This window comes from Podarcis raffonei, chromosome 2 (genome assembly GCF_027172205.1).
Source record: "Podarcis raffonei isolate rPodRaf1 chromosome 2, rPodRaf1.pri, whole genome shotgun sequence".
Taxonomy (NCBI): domain Eukaryota; kingdom Metazoa; phylum Chordata; class Lepidosauria; order Squamata; family Lacertidae; genus Podarcis; species Podarcis raffonei.
In genome coordinates, this window is record NC_070603.1 from 117,053,897 (window position 1) to 117,069,382 (window position 15,486).

The 15,486-nt window shown below is 45.3% G+C and overlaps 1 protein-coding gene across 1 annotated transcript; it reads right to left on the minus strand.

Moving 5' to 3' along the window:
• Window positions 1-2,793: 2,793 nt before the first annotated feature.
• On the minus strand, window positions 2,794-12,265 carry LOC128409046 (zinc finger protein RFP-like). The gene is made up of 8 exons (XM_053379231.1): window positions 11,607-12,265; window positions 9,804-9,899; window positions 9,164-9,394; window positions 8,069-8,091; window positions 7,454-7,572; window positions 6,386-6,418; window positions 5,223-5,252; window positions 2,794-3,605 (listed from the first exon to the last, which is right to left on the minus strand). The coding sequence occupies exons 1-8, from the start codon at window positions 12,042-12,044 to the stop codon at window positions 3,079-3,081; spliced, it is 1,497 nt and encodes a 498-aa protein (XP_053235206.1). The 5' UTR covers window positions 12,045-12,265; the 3' UTR covers window positions 2,794-3,078.
• Window positions 12,266-15,486: the final 3,221 nt, after the last annotated feature.

Sequence of the window (15,486 nt, forward strand, 5' to 3'; positions counted from 1 at the left end):
CCAGAGTCTTCCCTTTCCCACTCTCAGAAAACACAGCTGAATACAGTGGTACCTTGGTTCTCAAACTTAATCTGTTTCGGAAGTCCATTCCAAAACCAAAGCATTCCAAAACTAAGACGCGCTTTCCCATAGAAAGTAATGCAAAATGGATTAATCCGTTCCAGACTTTTAAAAACAACTCCTAAAACAGCAATTTGACATGAATTTTACTATCTAATGAGACCATTGATCCATAACATGAAAGCAATAAACAATGTACTGCAGTCACACAATCAATCAGTAGCTGAACTGGGTTCCACACAGTCACAAAAACAAAACAAAAACCCCTGCAAAAACAAAAACACAAAATAAATAGCAAAAACAGACAGACCTCAGCATAACACTCAAAATGGAAGTGTGGCACTCAAAACAGAAGCGTAACATTCAAAACAGAGCATGTTCAGCTTCTGAAAAAAGTTCGCAAACCAGAACATTTACTTCCAGGTTTGCAGTGTTCGAGTTCCAAGATGTTACCAAGGTGTTTGAGAACCAAGGTACCACTGTACACTCTTGGCAAAAGTGAGAGAGCTGCAAGTTGCCTTCTCTGTGGCTCAAGGAGGGGGCAGACATTGGTGTCTCCTTCCCATTGTGGATAGGGGGCAGTGGGTAGGGCAGCTCATGACAGGTCTGGTCAGAGGAGGAACAGTGAACACATTTTGGTTTTGGCTCTGCCCTCCTTCCTTGCAAAGATACACACCACACTATGGTCAATGATCTTTGCACTGTGGCAAGACATTCTCCTTGGGAGAACACAGAAAATGCAGCCTTGAGGAACAGTTCATTCATCTCAAAAAGCTCAATGCAATGCAAGTTTACTTGGAGGTAAGCCCTGGAGATTTAACCACTGTCATTTTCTTGTGGAGAAGGGAACTGGCATCCCCTCTTTCTGAGCCTCATTTCACAGATGGTCGGGTTGCACTTGTTCCCCCCAAGAAGCTGAATTATGTCAGCTGGGAGAACATTAGACTGAAGATCTCAAGGTCCCTGGTTCAGTCCTGGGCTTGGGCAAGACCTGCGTGTCAAGATCCTTTTGCCAAGTTGCCTCTGTCTGGCGATGCCAAAAAGGACATTTCCCTTGCTGCAAGGACCCCTAGACCCATGAAGTCCCAGCAAAAAAAGGAAGCCAACTGGCATTGGATGCCTTGAACTGCACCTGACAGATTTCCACTATCCCAGTGGAATTATCGAAGGGCATCATGTTTCTGGCACTGACCCGCTCAGCTTCAGGAACTGAAAATAGTTGCGAGAATTAAATGATAGGTATTAGCAGCCTGGAAGAAAAAAGAAACCCACCTGATGCTTAAAAGACCCTATTTGGTGGATCATAATGTATTTGGGGTGGGGCTGAGGAACACAAAGTCCCATGCAAAATATATAGGGCAGTCACAGCCTTCCGGAAACTGCTGGACTGCAACTCTCATCAACTCTGCCCCCTGCCATGCTGGATGGGGCAGATGGGAGTTGGAGTCCAGCATCATCCAGAGGACGCCATGTTTGCTACCCCAACAGACAGAGCCCGACTTGTTAAATAAGGAATGTTAATGCAGCAACCCTAAACACATTTAACTGGGCAAAAGCCCCACTGAATTAAACAAGTGTCAAGATAGAGAAGCTGCATTTGCAGAGGGGGGTTTGAAGTTTGTGCCCTATTCAAGTTATTTGTGTTTTCTTCCTTTATCAACGACTTGGATGATGGACTCAAGGGCATCCTGATCAAATTTGCAGATGACACCAAACTGGGAGGGGTGGCTAACACCCCAGAGGACAGGATCACACTTCAAAACAACCTTGACAGATTAGAGAACTGGGCCAAAACAAACAAGATGAATTTTAACAGGGAGAAATGTCAAGTATTGCACTTGGGCAAAAAAAATGAGAGGCAAAAATACAAGATGGGTGACACCTGGCTTGAGAGCACTACATGTGAAAAGGATCTAGGAGTCTTGGTTGACCACAAACTTGACATGAGCCAACAGTGTGACGCGGCAGCTAAAAAAGCCAATGCAATTCTGGGCTTCATCAATAGGAGTATAGCATCTAGATCAAGGGAAGTAATAGTGCCACTGTATTCTGCTCTGGTCAGACCTCACCTGGAGTACTGTGTCCAGTTCTGGGCACCACAGTTCAAGAAGGACACTGACAAACTGGAACGTGTCCAGAGGACGGCAACCAAAATGGTCAAAGGCCTGGAAACGATGCCTTATGAGGAACGGCTAAGGGAGCTGGGCATGTTTAGCCTGGAGAAGAGGAGGCTAAGGGGTGATATGATAGCCATGTTCAAATATATAAAAGGATGTCGCATAGAGGAGGGAGAAAGGTTGTTTTCTGCTGCTCCAGAGAAGCGGACACGGAGCAATGGATCCAAACTACAAGAAAGAAGATTCCACCTAAACATTAGGAAGAACTTCCTGACAGTAAGAGCTGTTCGACAGTGGAATTTGCTGCCAAGGAGTGTGGTGGAGTCTCCTTCTTTGGAGGTCTTTAAGCAGAGGCTTGACAACCATATGTCAGGAGTGCTCTGATGGTGTTTCCTGCTTGGTAGGAGGTTGGACTCGATGGCCCTTGTGGTCTCTTCCAACTCTATGATTCTATGATTCCTGTCTGAGTTCTCCAGAGCAAGGAGCTTTCCGGCCTGACGTGGGTGAAGGGGTTGATTTCTAGAAATCTATTAATTCAGTAATGTGCACATCTGAATAGCTGCGGAAGGTGTTGTGAGGAGAGGAAGGTGGAGAAATGAAACCAGGATTGAAGGTGATGGAGGCTGAACCTTTTTGAGGAAAAGTTTATTTATTCAGACTGGTCAAGTGTTACTGTTTCCTTAAGAACTCACCTGCAGAATAAATTCTGGCAAGGGAAAGGGAAAAGAAAAACACAACAAACAACAACAACAATTTATTGACTATTTTGTTATTTCTGCTTATTTTGACTGGAATGAATCCTCAAGTGCCCTTGAGAGGCAAATACTGTTGTTGTTTTAATCTGAGTCATTCTGGTCCAGAGAGAAACTCTTGCTGGGCCTGTGAGGCGGATTCCATCTCCTCAGGAGATCCTGAAGTGGGTTTTATCTCCTGACAGGTGAAAGAAAGGAAGGATGGTATCTCCAGAGAATAAGGCTCCTGAGAACGTGTAGAGTTCGGTTCCTGAGTCAGCATCAGAAAAAGACACCTCCTCCCCTTCATAGTCCAGAGTAACTCGGATCCTCTTGGGCTCCCAAAACAGGGACAGAGGAAGGTAATCAGGGGGGTCAAACGCCATGTAGTCACCTCCTGACTTCCCCACAGCCCAGATCCCTCCCTCAGAACTTAAGGCAAAGTCACCCTTCCTCTCTGCAGACTTCCTAGTGACCCCCACAGTCCAATAGACCCACTTTCCCTCACTTTCCACAGTGACTTCCCAGAAATGGCAGCCTGCTGTGAATCCTTCATGTCCCAACACAGAAGTACGGTTGTTGAATCTCTCTGGATTATCGGGCAGGTCTTGCTCTTTGTCTCCATATCTCACACTTTTCCGATCCTCAGACAGGATGAGCCTGGGATGGGCTGTGTCTGGATCCAGAGTGACATTTGCTGTTGTGGGGGGAGGATGAGGGAAAGAGAAGAGAGGCAGAATCAGCCGAGAGTCAGAGACAGATATCCTGATCCGAAAAACACCCCAGGAACCAGATTCCCTCTAAAAAAATGGGAGTTCTTTGCCTCACATCTAAGATTAGGAGTCTTCCAGAATAAATACATTCCTTTTGGATTTTGAATCTGTTTTGTTCCTCTTTTTATAGTCAATGCATTTATATTGTTCCCCTCTTTTCAATCCATCTATCTTCCAAGAAGCAAAATCACCCAGGAAACATTATCCTATGCCAGGCTTCCACAGCCTCAGCCTTCCATATGTTTTTTGGCCTACGACTCCCATGATCCCTAGCTAGCAGGACCAGTGGTCAGGGAAGATGGGAATTGTAGTCTGAAAACATCTGGAGGGCCGAGGTTGAGGAAGCCTGTCCTATGCCCTTTAAAAAAAATTTTTTTTTGAGGGGGGGCTATTGGGTTGTTTTTATTATTATTATGTATTTTGTGGTTTTATATGTTTGTTTTATTCTGTGAACCGCCCTGAGACCCTTGGGTGTAGGGCAGTATATACATTCAATAAATAATAAGAATAAGAATATTCAGCTCTTCTATGTTAGTGAAGAGGATAGTGGCCAGTAGACGGAAATTGCCCTCCTTTGACACTCTCTGGGTGAATTAGCCATTTGGAGCTCCCATGGGGTGTTGAATGAGGGCACCCCAGTTCAGATCTGCAGAGAACAGCTATCGACCCCTTAATAACCTCATTTATAGTTGGGAAGAACGTCAGTGCAGAATGATCAGCCAATTTTAGCTCAGCTGGAGGTAAGACTAATGCTGCTTCAAGGGTAACCTTTCATTGAGGAAAACAAAGTTGGGCAACCTAGCAGATACCCTTGCACTGCAAAACTTTTCATAGAAGCATTGTACCACTAACATGCCATTTTGTTTTCCTGGTGCATGCTAAAAGCTCTTTAAACAATGCATTGTCTTTTGCAGTTTTCATTGTAAAGCTGATTCATTGTCCTGAAAACACACCTGCATTTGTATATTTAAATCAGGACATTGGGGAAAAGTTGGCTACGGTGGGATACCTATTGAACTAGAGCTAATACATGTGCCTGCCTCCCACTCACAATCCCCACGGCTGGAATATTTTTTTCTTTAAAAAAATATGAGGCAAAAAAATGAAAGAGAGCACTGTGCCTCCACAGTGAAGCATCTCTTCCCAAAGTTGCTCTGGAAGCAGAAGGATGCCTTCCTGTCCTGCTTAGGGGCTTCCTGTTGGCATCGGTTTGGCTCCTGCTGGAAAGAGGATTTTGGATGAGATGGACTCTTGGTCTGACACAGCTGTGAAGTGCTTTGGTCACATAAAGCAAACAAACTATCTCTAGGCAGGAAGAGCACTTAGTCATATACATCTGGGCAGTTTCTTTGGAGGGGAAGCCCTCTCCCCATCCTGTCTACACCTTCAATCCCAGCCTCTCTGCCTTTGTTGTACATAGGGGAAACCCAAACAGCAGGGCCAGAGTCAAACTATGGATAGTTCTTAACTCTGCAGCACAGACCCCATGAAAGACCAGCCCTGACCCCTTCTGTGAATTTAGGCCTCCATGTGAAACTTACCTCTCTGAAGATTTTTGAGTAATGGATCATCTGAGGAAGCAAAAAGATATGATGTTTAATCTTGTTACGAAAGGATTACATCATACCTGTTGTTTCCTTATTTCAAGCAGAAGATTAAATCAGATTTGAATTTCAATCAGAAGATAAAATCAATTTGAATTCATGAATGAAATAGAGATCTATACTGGAAGAAGAAGAAGAAGAAGAAGAAGAAGAAGAAGAAGAAGAAGAAGAAGAAGAAGAAGAAGAAGAAGAAGAAGAAGAGTAGTAGTAGTAGTAGTAGTAGTAGTAGTTTGGAGTTGATATCCCGCCTTTCACTCCCCTTCAGGAGTCTCAAAGCGGCTAACATTCTCCTTTCCCTTCCTCCCCCACAACAAACACTCTGTGAGGTGAGTGGGGCTGAGAGACTGAGAGACGTCAGAGAAGTGTGACTAGCCCAAGGTCACCCAGCAGCTGCATGTGGAGGAGCGGAGACGCGAACCCGGATCCCCATATTACGAGATTACCGTTCTTAACCACTACACCACACTGGCTCTCCACTGGAAGGCCAGAAGTGCCATTTCCATCTTTTAAAAAGATCCCCAAAAAAAGCCAAAGTAAGGTTAAGATCTGCCCCAAGTATAAACAGGAGGGAAACAGCTACTGAAGCCAGAATTTTCAAGCATGATGACAAACCAAATTCCAGAGGAAGAATAGGCAGAGCTTTAAAATGTAATTCCAGGGGTTTCATGCAATGGGAAGTCCTCCTTCATTGAATGGGGTCGATCTCATAAGAAGTGTGAGTCCTTTAAGACTCTTGAAAGGTACTGTAAGTCTTTGAAGTCCCACCCCCCACAATCAAGTGATATATAAATTTTATGAAATAGATAAAAATAAAAGTAAAAAATCAATTAGAAAACCAGTGAAATGACAGGCAGGAATAGAACTCTTCCATTATAGTCCCAGACTGATGTGCAGATTCTTCACAGGGACAAGCTCTGCCCCCAATCCAAGCCTTCAACCTCATTCATGAGACATAAAAAGAACCCAAACACCACTAGAGGACTGTTACCCAGAGTTACGCCATTGATGGGGGTCCCAGAGTCTGCAGAACAGACGGTTCAACAGCCATAAAATATCAGTCCCCATCCCTCCTGTGAAACTGTTCTCCCCATGAAATTTACCTTCCTGAAGCTGTTCTTTGAGCAACAGAGCATCTGAGGAAGCAAAAAGATATAAAGTGTAAGGGCAACACTCTTCCACCAGAAATAAATCTCCATACAAAAGTAACGCTTCATAATGTAGCATCTTCAAATTCAAGAAAAAGATTAAGAAGTAGAAAAAATAATTATAAACAAGAAAATCATAGGAAGAATCTATGAAAACCACGAAAGCTTTAAAACTCCATAATCGTAAAGCAAGCTTACAAATATCAGAATAAAAATATTCAGCATAAATCCTGATATTCTCTGAGTTTTGTCACTAAAATTGGTGTCTATAGTGGAGGGCTAGAGAGGAGGCAGGACAATAGGAATCCCGTAAAAGGATGCAGAGGGGAGATGGAGGCAGCCTTAACATCTTCCCCAAGTAAAGCGGTGGGGGGAATCATTAAAACTAAAATTCTGCAACATAAGGAGAAGCGAAAGCTGATGAGGAAGGATTGGCAGAGATCTCATGCAAAAGGAATTCCTTCCTCACAAACCTTCTACTAATCTTTCAGATTGTTAACAAGCATAACTGTGCTCTTGCTTCCATCCTCAATGTGGGAACTCTCAGGGGTTCTTGAAGGCTGAAGCCCTAAATATGGCAGCTGCAGGGGGACGTCTGAGGAGGAGACGGCTCAGGCCTTGGCTCCACGGCTGAGAAACAAGCCTGAGCAGGAGGCAGAGGGGGAACTGGGGGCTTCTTAATGCCCTTTGACTCCATTCAGAGCAGGAGAATCTCCCAAAGGACAACCCCAGATTGAGGAGACAGGGAACCAAAAGGAAAAGGAGGTTGTGTATAATTGTAAACAGATGCACATTGGAGGAAAAAAATCATGACTTTGCTATTTTTCAGGCTTTCCTTACAGGATCCAGAGTGACAATATACATGAGGGAAAGGAAATGATGGCTGGAGCACCAAGAAGGAAACTATCCTGGTGGTACCCTGTCTGCAGCAGGAATGAAATTCAACGCAACAAGAGCCTGGCATGTTCAGTTCTGAACTAATATAACGCCCAGTATAAAATCCTTGCAGGCAGTTTTCATTACCTTCAAATTGTTCAATGACATCCTCCACAAGGTTATTTATATCACAAAATTCCGAGATCCTCTTCTTTAGCTCTGGAAAGAAAGCCAGTGGATTCTCTTGACTCTCCCTTTTCTCATACCTGGTGAAAAGAAAAACACTGTTAGCCTGTTCAAATCCACAATTCCTAGTACATAAAAAAAAATGGAATCGAAGAAGAGAATTGAAGAAAGCTTAGAGTGACAGGAAGGCACAGAAGGGAAAGATTATTCCTCACTATAAACTCCACAGCCAGACATCACAGGGCCAGAACAGCAACCCCAGGCCTCTGAGTCTCCCCACTGATGTCTATTCAAAGAACAATGAATGAATATAACGTGCAGGAGGCAGAGAAGAGCCTCCAGACCTGCGTGAGGTGATGGGGGGGGGGGAGAGAAGGCAGAACTGTGGCCCTGATTCTTGCAATGAGAATTGGTGTGCTACAAGTTCAAAAGAGGGGGCCCTGCTTTTACCTGTGAGATGCTACAGGGAGTGAGTCCTACAGTCTCCCCCCTGCAGCCCCTGGAGGGCCATGTCTGAGGTTCTTGCATCCCGGCCTCATGGAGTGATACTAATGGAAATGAGTCAGATCCACTTACCTCTCCAAGGTGCTTCTCATATCCTAGAGGGGAAAAGAGAAGGGAATTCACTTAACACCACACTAGGAAGACCCTCTCAGACCCTGGAGTGGAGGAACAGCCTGGCCCTCGGATGTCAATCTGCCTGGCACATGACAAAATTTTGAGTAGGGATCAGCCAATTTTGCTTTCTCTCAGTTTTCATTTTTCCAATGTTAAGTTCTTAAATTACCCAGTCTTAAGTTCTTGAGGACAGAAATGGGTTTGGTTTTTTTCCTCCCGGGGGTGAGATAAATAGACATGATGACAAGGCCTTAGTTGAGTCAAGACAACATACCAGCATGAAGGCGCTGAAAGATTTGTTACTTCATATGAGTACAGTAGTACCTCGGGTTAAGTACTTAATTCGTTCTGGAGGTCCGTACTTAACCTGAAACTGTTCTTAGCCTGAAGCACCACTTTAGCTAATGGGGCCTCCCGCTGCTGCCGGAGCACGATTTCTGTTCTCATCCTGAAGCAAAGTTCTTAACCTGAGGTACTATTTCTGGGTTAGCGGAGTCTGTAACCTGAAGCATCTGTAACCTGAGGTACCACTGTAGTAGTGCTGGGTGGCCTTTGTGAGCATCTCTGCACTCTAGGCATCTCACATGAGTCCCTAAAACAATGGCGGTTGTCCCTTGTCTGTGTCTGGGTGAGAGAGGGTGGGGTGAGAGGGAAGGACAATCTCAAGGCCTAAAACCTGGGGTGTCAAATAAAGAAACTGCGCTTAATGCTAAAGCTCACTTCTCGTTTGCTCAAATTTATTTTTTCCTTTGATCCAAGGCAGCCAAAGCAGCCTCTGGGAAGCCCAACACAGGCCATGAAGGCAGCCTGGCCATGCTAGAAGGCATTAGGAGACCATTATTTTCTGCAAAGAGCAGAAAACCACATCCAGTTCCATCCACCACAGAAGAATCTCTAGTCTGCATTCAGGTGAGAAAATCATCCCAGCTCTCCTGACTAGAGCCTCCATATACTGAGCCCCATACTATTTGTATAGATGAATGAGGCACATAAAAGTTTGCCAGCACCCTTTTCCAGGCGTGAAGCCTTGTGCTGCTCCTGCCACCATCTTACCTGCAGGAGTTCATTCGCTGGCTTCTGGCGCTTCTCCTCCAACTCCTGGATGCTCCTTTCAAGAGAGGAGAGTTCGCTGGAGAATCTGGCCAGCTGCTCATCCCTTTCCCTTGCAATCTGCTCCTCTACGTCTTCTATCTCATTCAACAGGTGTTTTTCTTGTTCCTCCAGGAACTGGCGCAGTTGCTTGAGCTTCTCCACTGTTTTCTGCCTCTCCGTTTCTGTCAATTTCTGCAAGAGGCAGGAAGAAATAGGAAAAGAGCAGGCCGGAGTCTGGAATGTGTATTTACAACATCAGAAGGAGAGACGAGAGAATTCCACAGGGAGGCCATGTTTGATTTTTCATAGACAAAAAACCTACACCTGGCAGCTAAAGAAGGCCTCTTCTTCAGAGATTAAAGTGAAAATTGGAGGGTGGCAGGAGGTTGAAGGGATGAACACACTCTCTCTACCCTCTCCACTGCCATTTCTATTGCCTTCCATTTTGTTTATGGCCACAGCATAAAGCAAGAGCCTTGTCCTGATGTGGAAAAATGAGAAACAGGGAGAGGATGAAATGGGCAGATTTCCCATCCCTCCTCAGTCCTGACTTGATTCTTCAAGTAGTTGTTCCCTCCCTAATAATCACAGTGATACTTACAAGGAGGGCCTGGCTTTCCTTTTTCAGGTCCAGTTGATAGGCCAGAATTTTCTCTCTCTCTTTCATCAGGATCTGCAGGCGGCTGTTGATCAGTCCCTAAAGAGGAAAGAAAAAACTTGGGATAGACAGAGAGAGGTGGAGCGATAAATTGACTATTACCCTGACATCTACTATGCGGTGGCCCTGCTCTTAATAGTTTCTCTCCCTCTTCCGTTTCATTAATACTTTTAATTGAGCAGATTTAATATGCAACAGTTAATGCTTGTATTTTTTATGTTTTAATTAAATGATTATAGATAAACTGCAAAAGTTTGGAGAAAAACCATAAAAGATTTACTGAGGTGGGGATATTTTTAGCAGGCTTTGCCAATCTTGCTACCCTCCAGAAGTTTTGTTTAGGGAACTTTTTAATGTTTGATGTTTTAATGTGCTTTTAAGATTCTTTTGGGAAACCCAGCCAGATGGGTGGGGTATAAATAATAAATTATTGTTGTTGTTATTGTTATTTATATTAGCGTAAAATAAAAAATACAAACAATCAAAAATGTTCAAAGTCACAAAATATAGTGGTTATATCTTCCGCATAAACAATAGACTATGTAGAAAAATGAAAGGTGCCAGGGCTGGCCCAATACATTTCATTGCCTGAGGGTAACCATTAAAAAATGGTGCCCCTCACCATGTCTCACTCATACAAAAAGCAAGTGGTACCTCGGGTTACAAACGCTTCAGGTTACAGACTCCACTAACCCATAAATAGTGCTTCAGGTTAAGAACTTTGCTTCAGGATGAGAACAGAAATCGTGCTCCGGCGGCGCGGCAGCAGCAGGAGGCCCCATTAGCTAAAGTGGTGCTTCAGGTTAAGAACAGTTTCAGGTTATGTACGGACCTCCGGAATGAATTAAGTACATAACCCGAGGTACCACTGTACTGTATTTGCCTAGCTGGGATCTAGAGAGGCCCTTTTTGAGCCCTTTGAAGCCTCGGAGATTTTGGCAGACAGAGAAGCTGAGTGCCATCCACAAACGTGGCTACTTTATGGCTCCCCTCCAACTTCCCAGGGTGTCTGAGCGAGGGGAAATGCGTTGTCCCCCTCCCTCAAAAAACAATAATGGGGGAGGGTGGGTGACTGGACATCAAAAATGTTCCACCTGTCACCATCTGCCAGCTTCCCCCACCCCACAGCCCCCTAGTGGAGATGCAGCCCTGGGAGTTGGAAAGGACCCAAGGGTCATCTAGTCCAACCCCTGCAATGCAAGAAGCACAGGTAAGATTTGTAGATTTACCGCAGCATGCAATTTATGGCTACTATGCGATGAACCCATCCTCGGAGACAAGTCTTATTAGCATCATCCTTGCTATCATTTTATTATCCCAAAGGGGTAGCAGTGTTGCACTAGTTTTAATGTTTAATAGGTTATTGTATTTTAATGTTCTGTTGGAAGCCACCCAGATGGGCGGGGTATAAATAATAATTAATTAATTAATTAATTAATAATAGTTATTATTATTATAGGGCAGAAAACAACAATGAGAAAGTCCCAGGACTTCACAAGCTTATTATAAGGTGCTGCAATGTGTGTTGATAAAATTTCAAATCCTTAAAAGGAAGAGAATCAATTTATGTGTTTAAGGGTACTATTCCATCCTTACTCAGGAGCAAGCTCCACTGAACAACCAGCATGCAAATTGCATCCAGACAATTCATGTCATGCCTTGTTCAGACGTGTGAGCCACAGAAAAGCACATAAACGTATCCACAGCTATTCCCTCCCCCGCTCAAGATCCCGCGTGGTTTCCTACCTTGCACTCCTCGTAAGCCTCCTCCAGAGGAATCACCTTGTGATTTTCATGTGCCTTGGATTTGCCACACACCAGGCAGATGGGGGCTTCATGGACTTTGCAGAAGAGCTTCAGAGGCTTCCGGTGCTCCTTGCAGACTTTCCCTTTCCCTCCTTCCTCCTTTCCCTCTTGGAGACTGAGCTTCTTGATCAATTCCACAAAGTTTGCCAGTTGCCGGTTGGGGATGAGATTATTTTGCTGGACTGTTTTTCTGCACTGAGGGCAGGAAGCCTCTGCCTCCAATTCCCCCCAGCACTGGACCAAGCAGGACCGGCAGAAGTTGTGCCCACACTCTGGGGTGGTCACTGGATCCTTGAAGTAATCCCGGCAGATTAAGCAAGTGGCTTCATCACGGAGATCCTGCACGGGGCTTCCTGCAGCAGCAGCAGCAGCAGCCATAGCTCCCTCGCGCCAATTTAAGAGTTAAATGCCACTTCCTCCGATCTCACTTCCTGGGTTTTTCTGCAAATGACTCCGGAGTTTATTGCCCACGTGATTTATCCTTGCTCGTTTCCTCCTCGCTTTGCATTTCTTATGCAGTATATGCATGGCGATACATTGTCCTGAGATGGCAATGTGTACGTAATTTAATAAATAAATAAATAAATAAAAATAAATCCTCAGCAGCCTCCGCTTCAAGAAAATCCACCTTCCGGAGGGCAGGGCTTTGTAGCAGCCCGAGATCCCTCCCCCACCTCCTGGATTGGACATCTTGATCCCCTGCTCAGCTCCGGGATCTGGTGGGGGTGGGCAGAGGTTTTTCAGGGGCGGGGCTGCCCTTTCTCCCCTGCTTGGAATCAACTACTTTGGGTGAACAAAGTTCCTTGAAATATTTCCAACAGCGTCTGTGAACTGCACCAGAAAGTAAACGCTGGTGGAACTAGAGGTGAATTAAATTTGTTTTGGGTAAAATGCTTAGAGATTTTATTACCATCAGTCAAGCAGTACACAAATGTTGTTAAATAAAATAAGTAAATCAAGGACAGCCTGGACATATCAGTTGGCTAGACTGTGGTCTGATTACGCCAAGGTTGCAGGTTCGATTCCCCTATATATGGGACTGTTGTGTGTTCCCGCATTGCAGGTGGTTGAACTTAGATCAGTGGTGTCCAAACTTTTTTCAAAGAGGGCCAGATTTGATGAAGTGAGGGCCAACCAAAGTTGTTAGCCTTTTTTTAGGATTGAAGTTGTTGAGGGTTTTTTTAGGATTTTACCACAGGGGCCAGATTAAACCGACCGGCGGGCCGGATTAAGCCCCCGAAACAGATTTTGGACATGCCTGACTTAGATGATCCACAGGATTCCTTACAACTCTACAAAATGGACAAGTCATATTCCGCTGCATCTGTTTGTTTTTAAATATATTTTTTTAAAAATTAAGTACAGTGGTACTCAGGTTATAGACGCTTCAGGTTACAGATGCTTCAGGTTACAGACTCCGCTAACCCAGAAATAGTACCTCGGGTTAAGAACTTTGCTTCAGGATAAGAACAGAAATTGTGCGGTGGCAGCAGGAGGCCCCATTAGCTAAAGTGGTGCTTCAGGTTAAGAACAGTTTCCGGTTAAGAACGGAGCTCCAGAACGAATTAAGTACTTAACCCAAGGTACCACTGTATACAGAAACACGTGTGATGTCTCTTTCTGCTACATCTGTTTTGTTTTTGAAATTTTCTAAGGGCTGGATTCCACTAAGGAGGCTGCTGCCGCCAGGGGCAGGTTTCAAAACAGCAACCTCTGAGTTATGGGCCTGGCATGCTCTTCCTGCGCCACTCTGCCAGAGGGGTCTTTTTTAGGTAACTTGACCAGAACTGGATGAAGTATTACAAAAGTACTTACACCATAGATTGAAACCCAGAGTCTTGGGGGAAATGAGGGAGGTGCAAGTTGCCTTCCCTGAAGCTCAAACTCAGGACATTCAGACTTTGAGGCTGATGTTCTGAGAAGGGGGCAGGCAGTGACGTCCGGTGCAGTGACGTCCGGTGTTTGAGTAACGTATCTCTCCTCCAGGAAAAGCATTTCCCACAGTTTGGGCATTCATGAGGCTTCTCTTCCGTGTGGTTCTTCTGGTGCCTCATCAAATGTAGTTGCCCTCATTCAGGACATCAGTTGACCTCACGAATGCCCGGACTGTGGGAAAAGTTTTTCCCGGAGGAGAGATATGTTACTCTGTCAAGGCTTCCTGTCCCAGGATGGGACAAACAATCTGCCCACCCACTGCTCTGGTGCCTACGATGGAGGCAGGCAGGCAGAGGCACGTTATCTCCACAGATAATTCTCATAGCACTAGAACTTGTAGTCCCCAAACAAAGCTGAATGTTGGGAGATCCAGGACAGATCAAAGCATTTCATTGTGCAGCACATAACTGAGCTATGGAACTCACTGCCACTGGAGGCAGAGATGGCAACCAACTTAAAATCATGAAATTGCAGAGTTGGAAGGGACCACAAGGGTTACCTAATCCAGATCTCTGCAATGCAGGAATCTTTTGCCCAACGTGGTGCTCAAGCCGGTGACCCTTAGATTAAGACTATCATGCTCCACCCACCAGCTGAGGAGAAGACAAGGGGACAAATTCACGTAGCCCTAGGCTGTTAATGGCTCTTAAGTACAAGGCCTCTGCTCTGCCTCCACAGTTCAGAGGCAGCAGGCTTCTAAATCTGTTGCTGGAAGCCGCGGGGGGAGGCTGGTTTTGCTCTCTGATCCTCCTTGCAGGTTTTCCACAAGTGTCTGGGTGGCCCCTCTTGGGTGCTGGACCAAGTGGGCCACTTTTGTGTCCTTCAACAGGGTGAGTGGAGGCTCACAGGGAAACTTATGATCACACACAAACGTAGCCAACATCATATAGGAGAGGGAGCAAGGGGAAGTGGCCCTCAGGGAGGTGGGGAAAGGTGTATTTCAGGAAAAGGAGAGCAGGGTGCAGCGGTCAGTAGTAAGCGGTGCTGATAGTGGAGCCAGAGTGAGTCCTGCCTGATCTTTGAGAGTGGTCAATTCCATAGGCATTTGTTGTTCTAGCTGTTAGTATCCCAGGAGAAAAATCAGATGCACCTGGTGCTGAAAAGACACTCCTTGGGGGAGCACTGTGTATTTGGGGTGGGGCTCAGGAACACAGGGAAGGTGCCCTGCGGAATGTATGGGGCAGCACAGCCCATGGGGCCCCTTCTGGAAGCTGCCAGACTGCAACTCCCATCCTCTCTGACCCCTGGCCATGCTGGATGAGTCAAAGGGGAGTTGGAGTCCAACACTATCAAGAGGACACCCCATTTGATGCCCCCAATACAGTGGTACCTCGGGTTAAGTACTTAATTCGTTCTGGAGGTCCGTTCTTAACCTGAAACTGTTCTTAACCTGAAGCACCACTTTAGCTAATAGGGCCTCCCGCTGCTGCCGCGCCGCCGGAGCATGATTTCTGTTCTCATCCTGAAGCAAAGTTCTTAACCTGAAGCACTATTTATGGGTTAGCGGAGTATGTAACCTGAAGCATATGTAACCTGAAGCGTATATAACCCGAGGTATACAGAATCCAGCCTGTAAATAAGGAACGTTAATGCATCAACCCTAAACACATATAACTGAGCAGAAGCCCCACTCAATGCAAGAAGGTTTACTTCTGACGTGTGGAGATGGTGAGGCTGTATTTGCAGACGATATTTGAAGCTGACGCCCTGTTCAATTTCATTTTCATCCCTTCCGAGGTCTCCAGAGCAAGCAGCTATCCTGACTGACGTGGGTGAAGGGGTTCATTTTTTTCGTCATCTATTAATCCAATAATGTAGGCATTTTCACAGCTGCATAAGGTCTTGTGGGGAGAGGAAGGTTTCCTAGAATTGCAGAGTTGCGAGG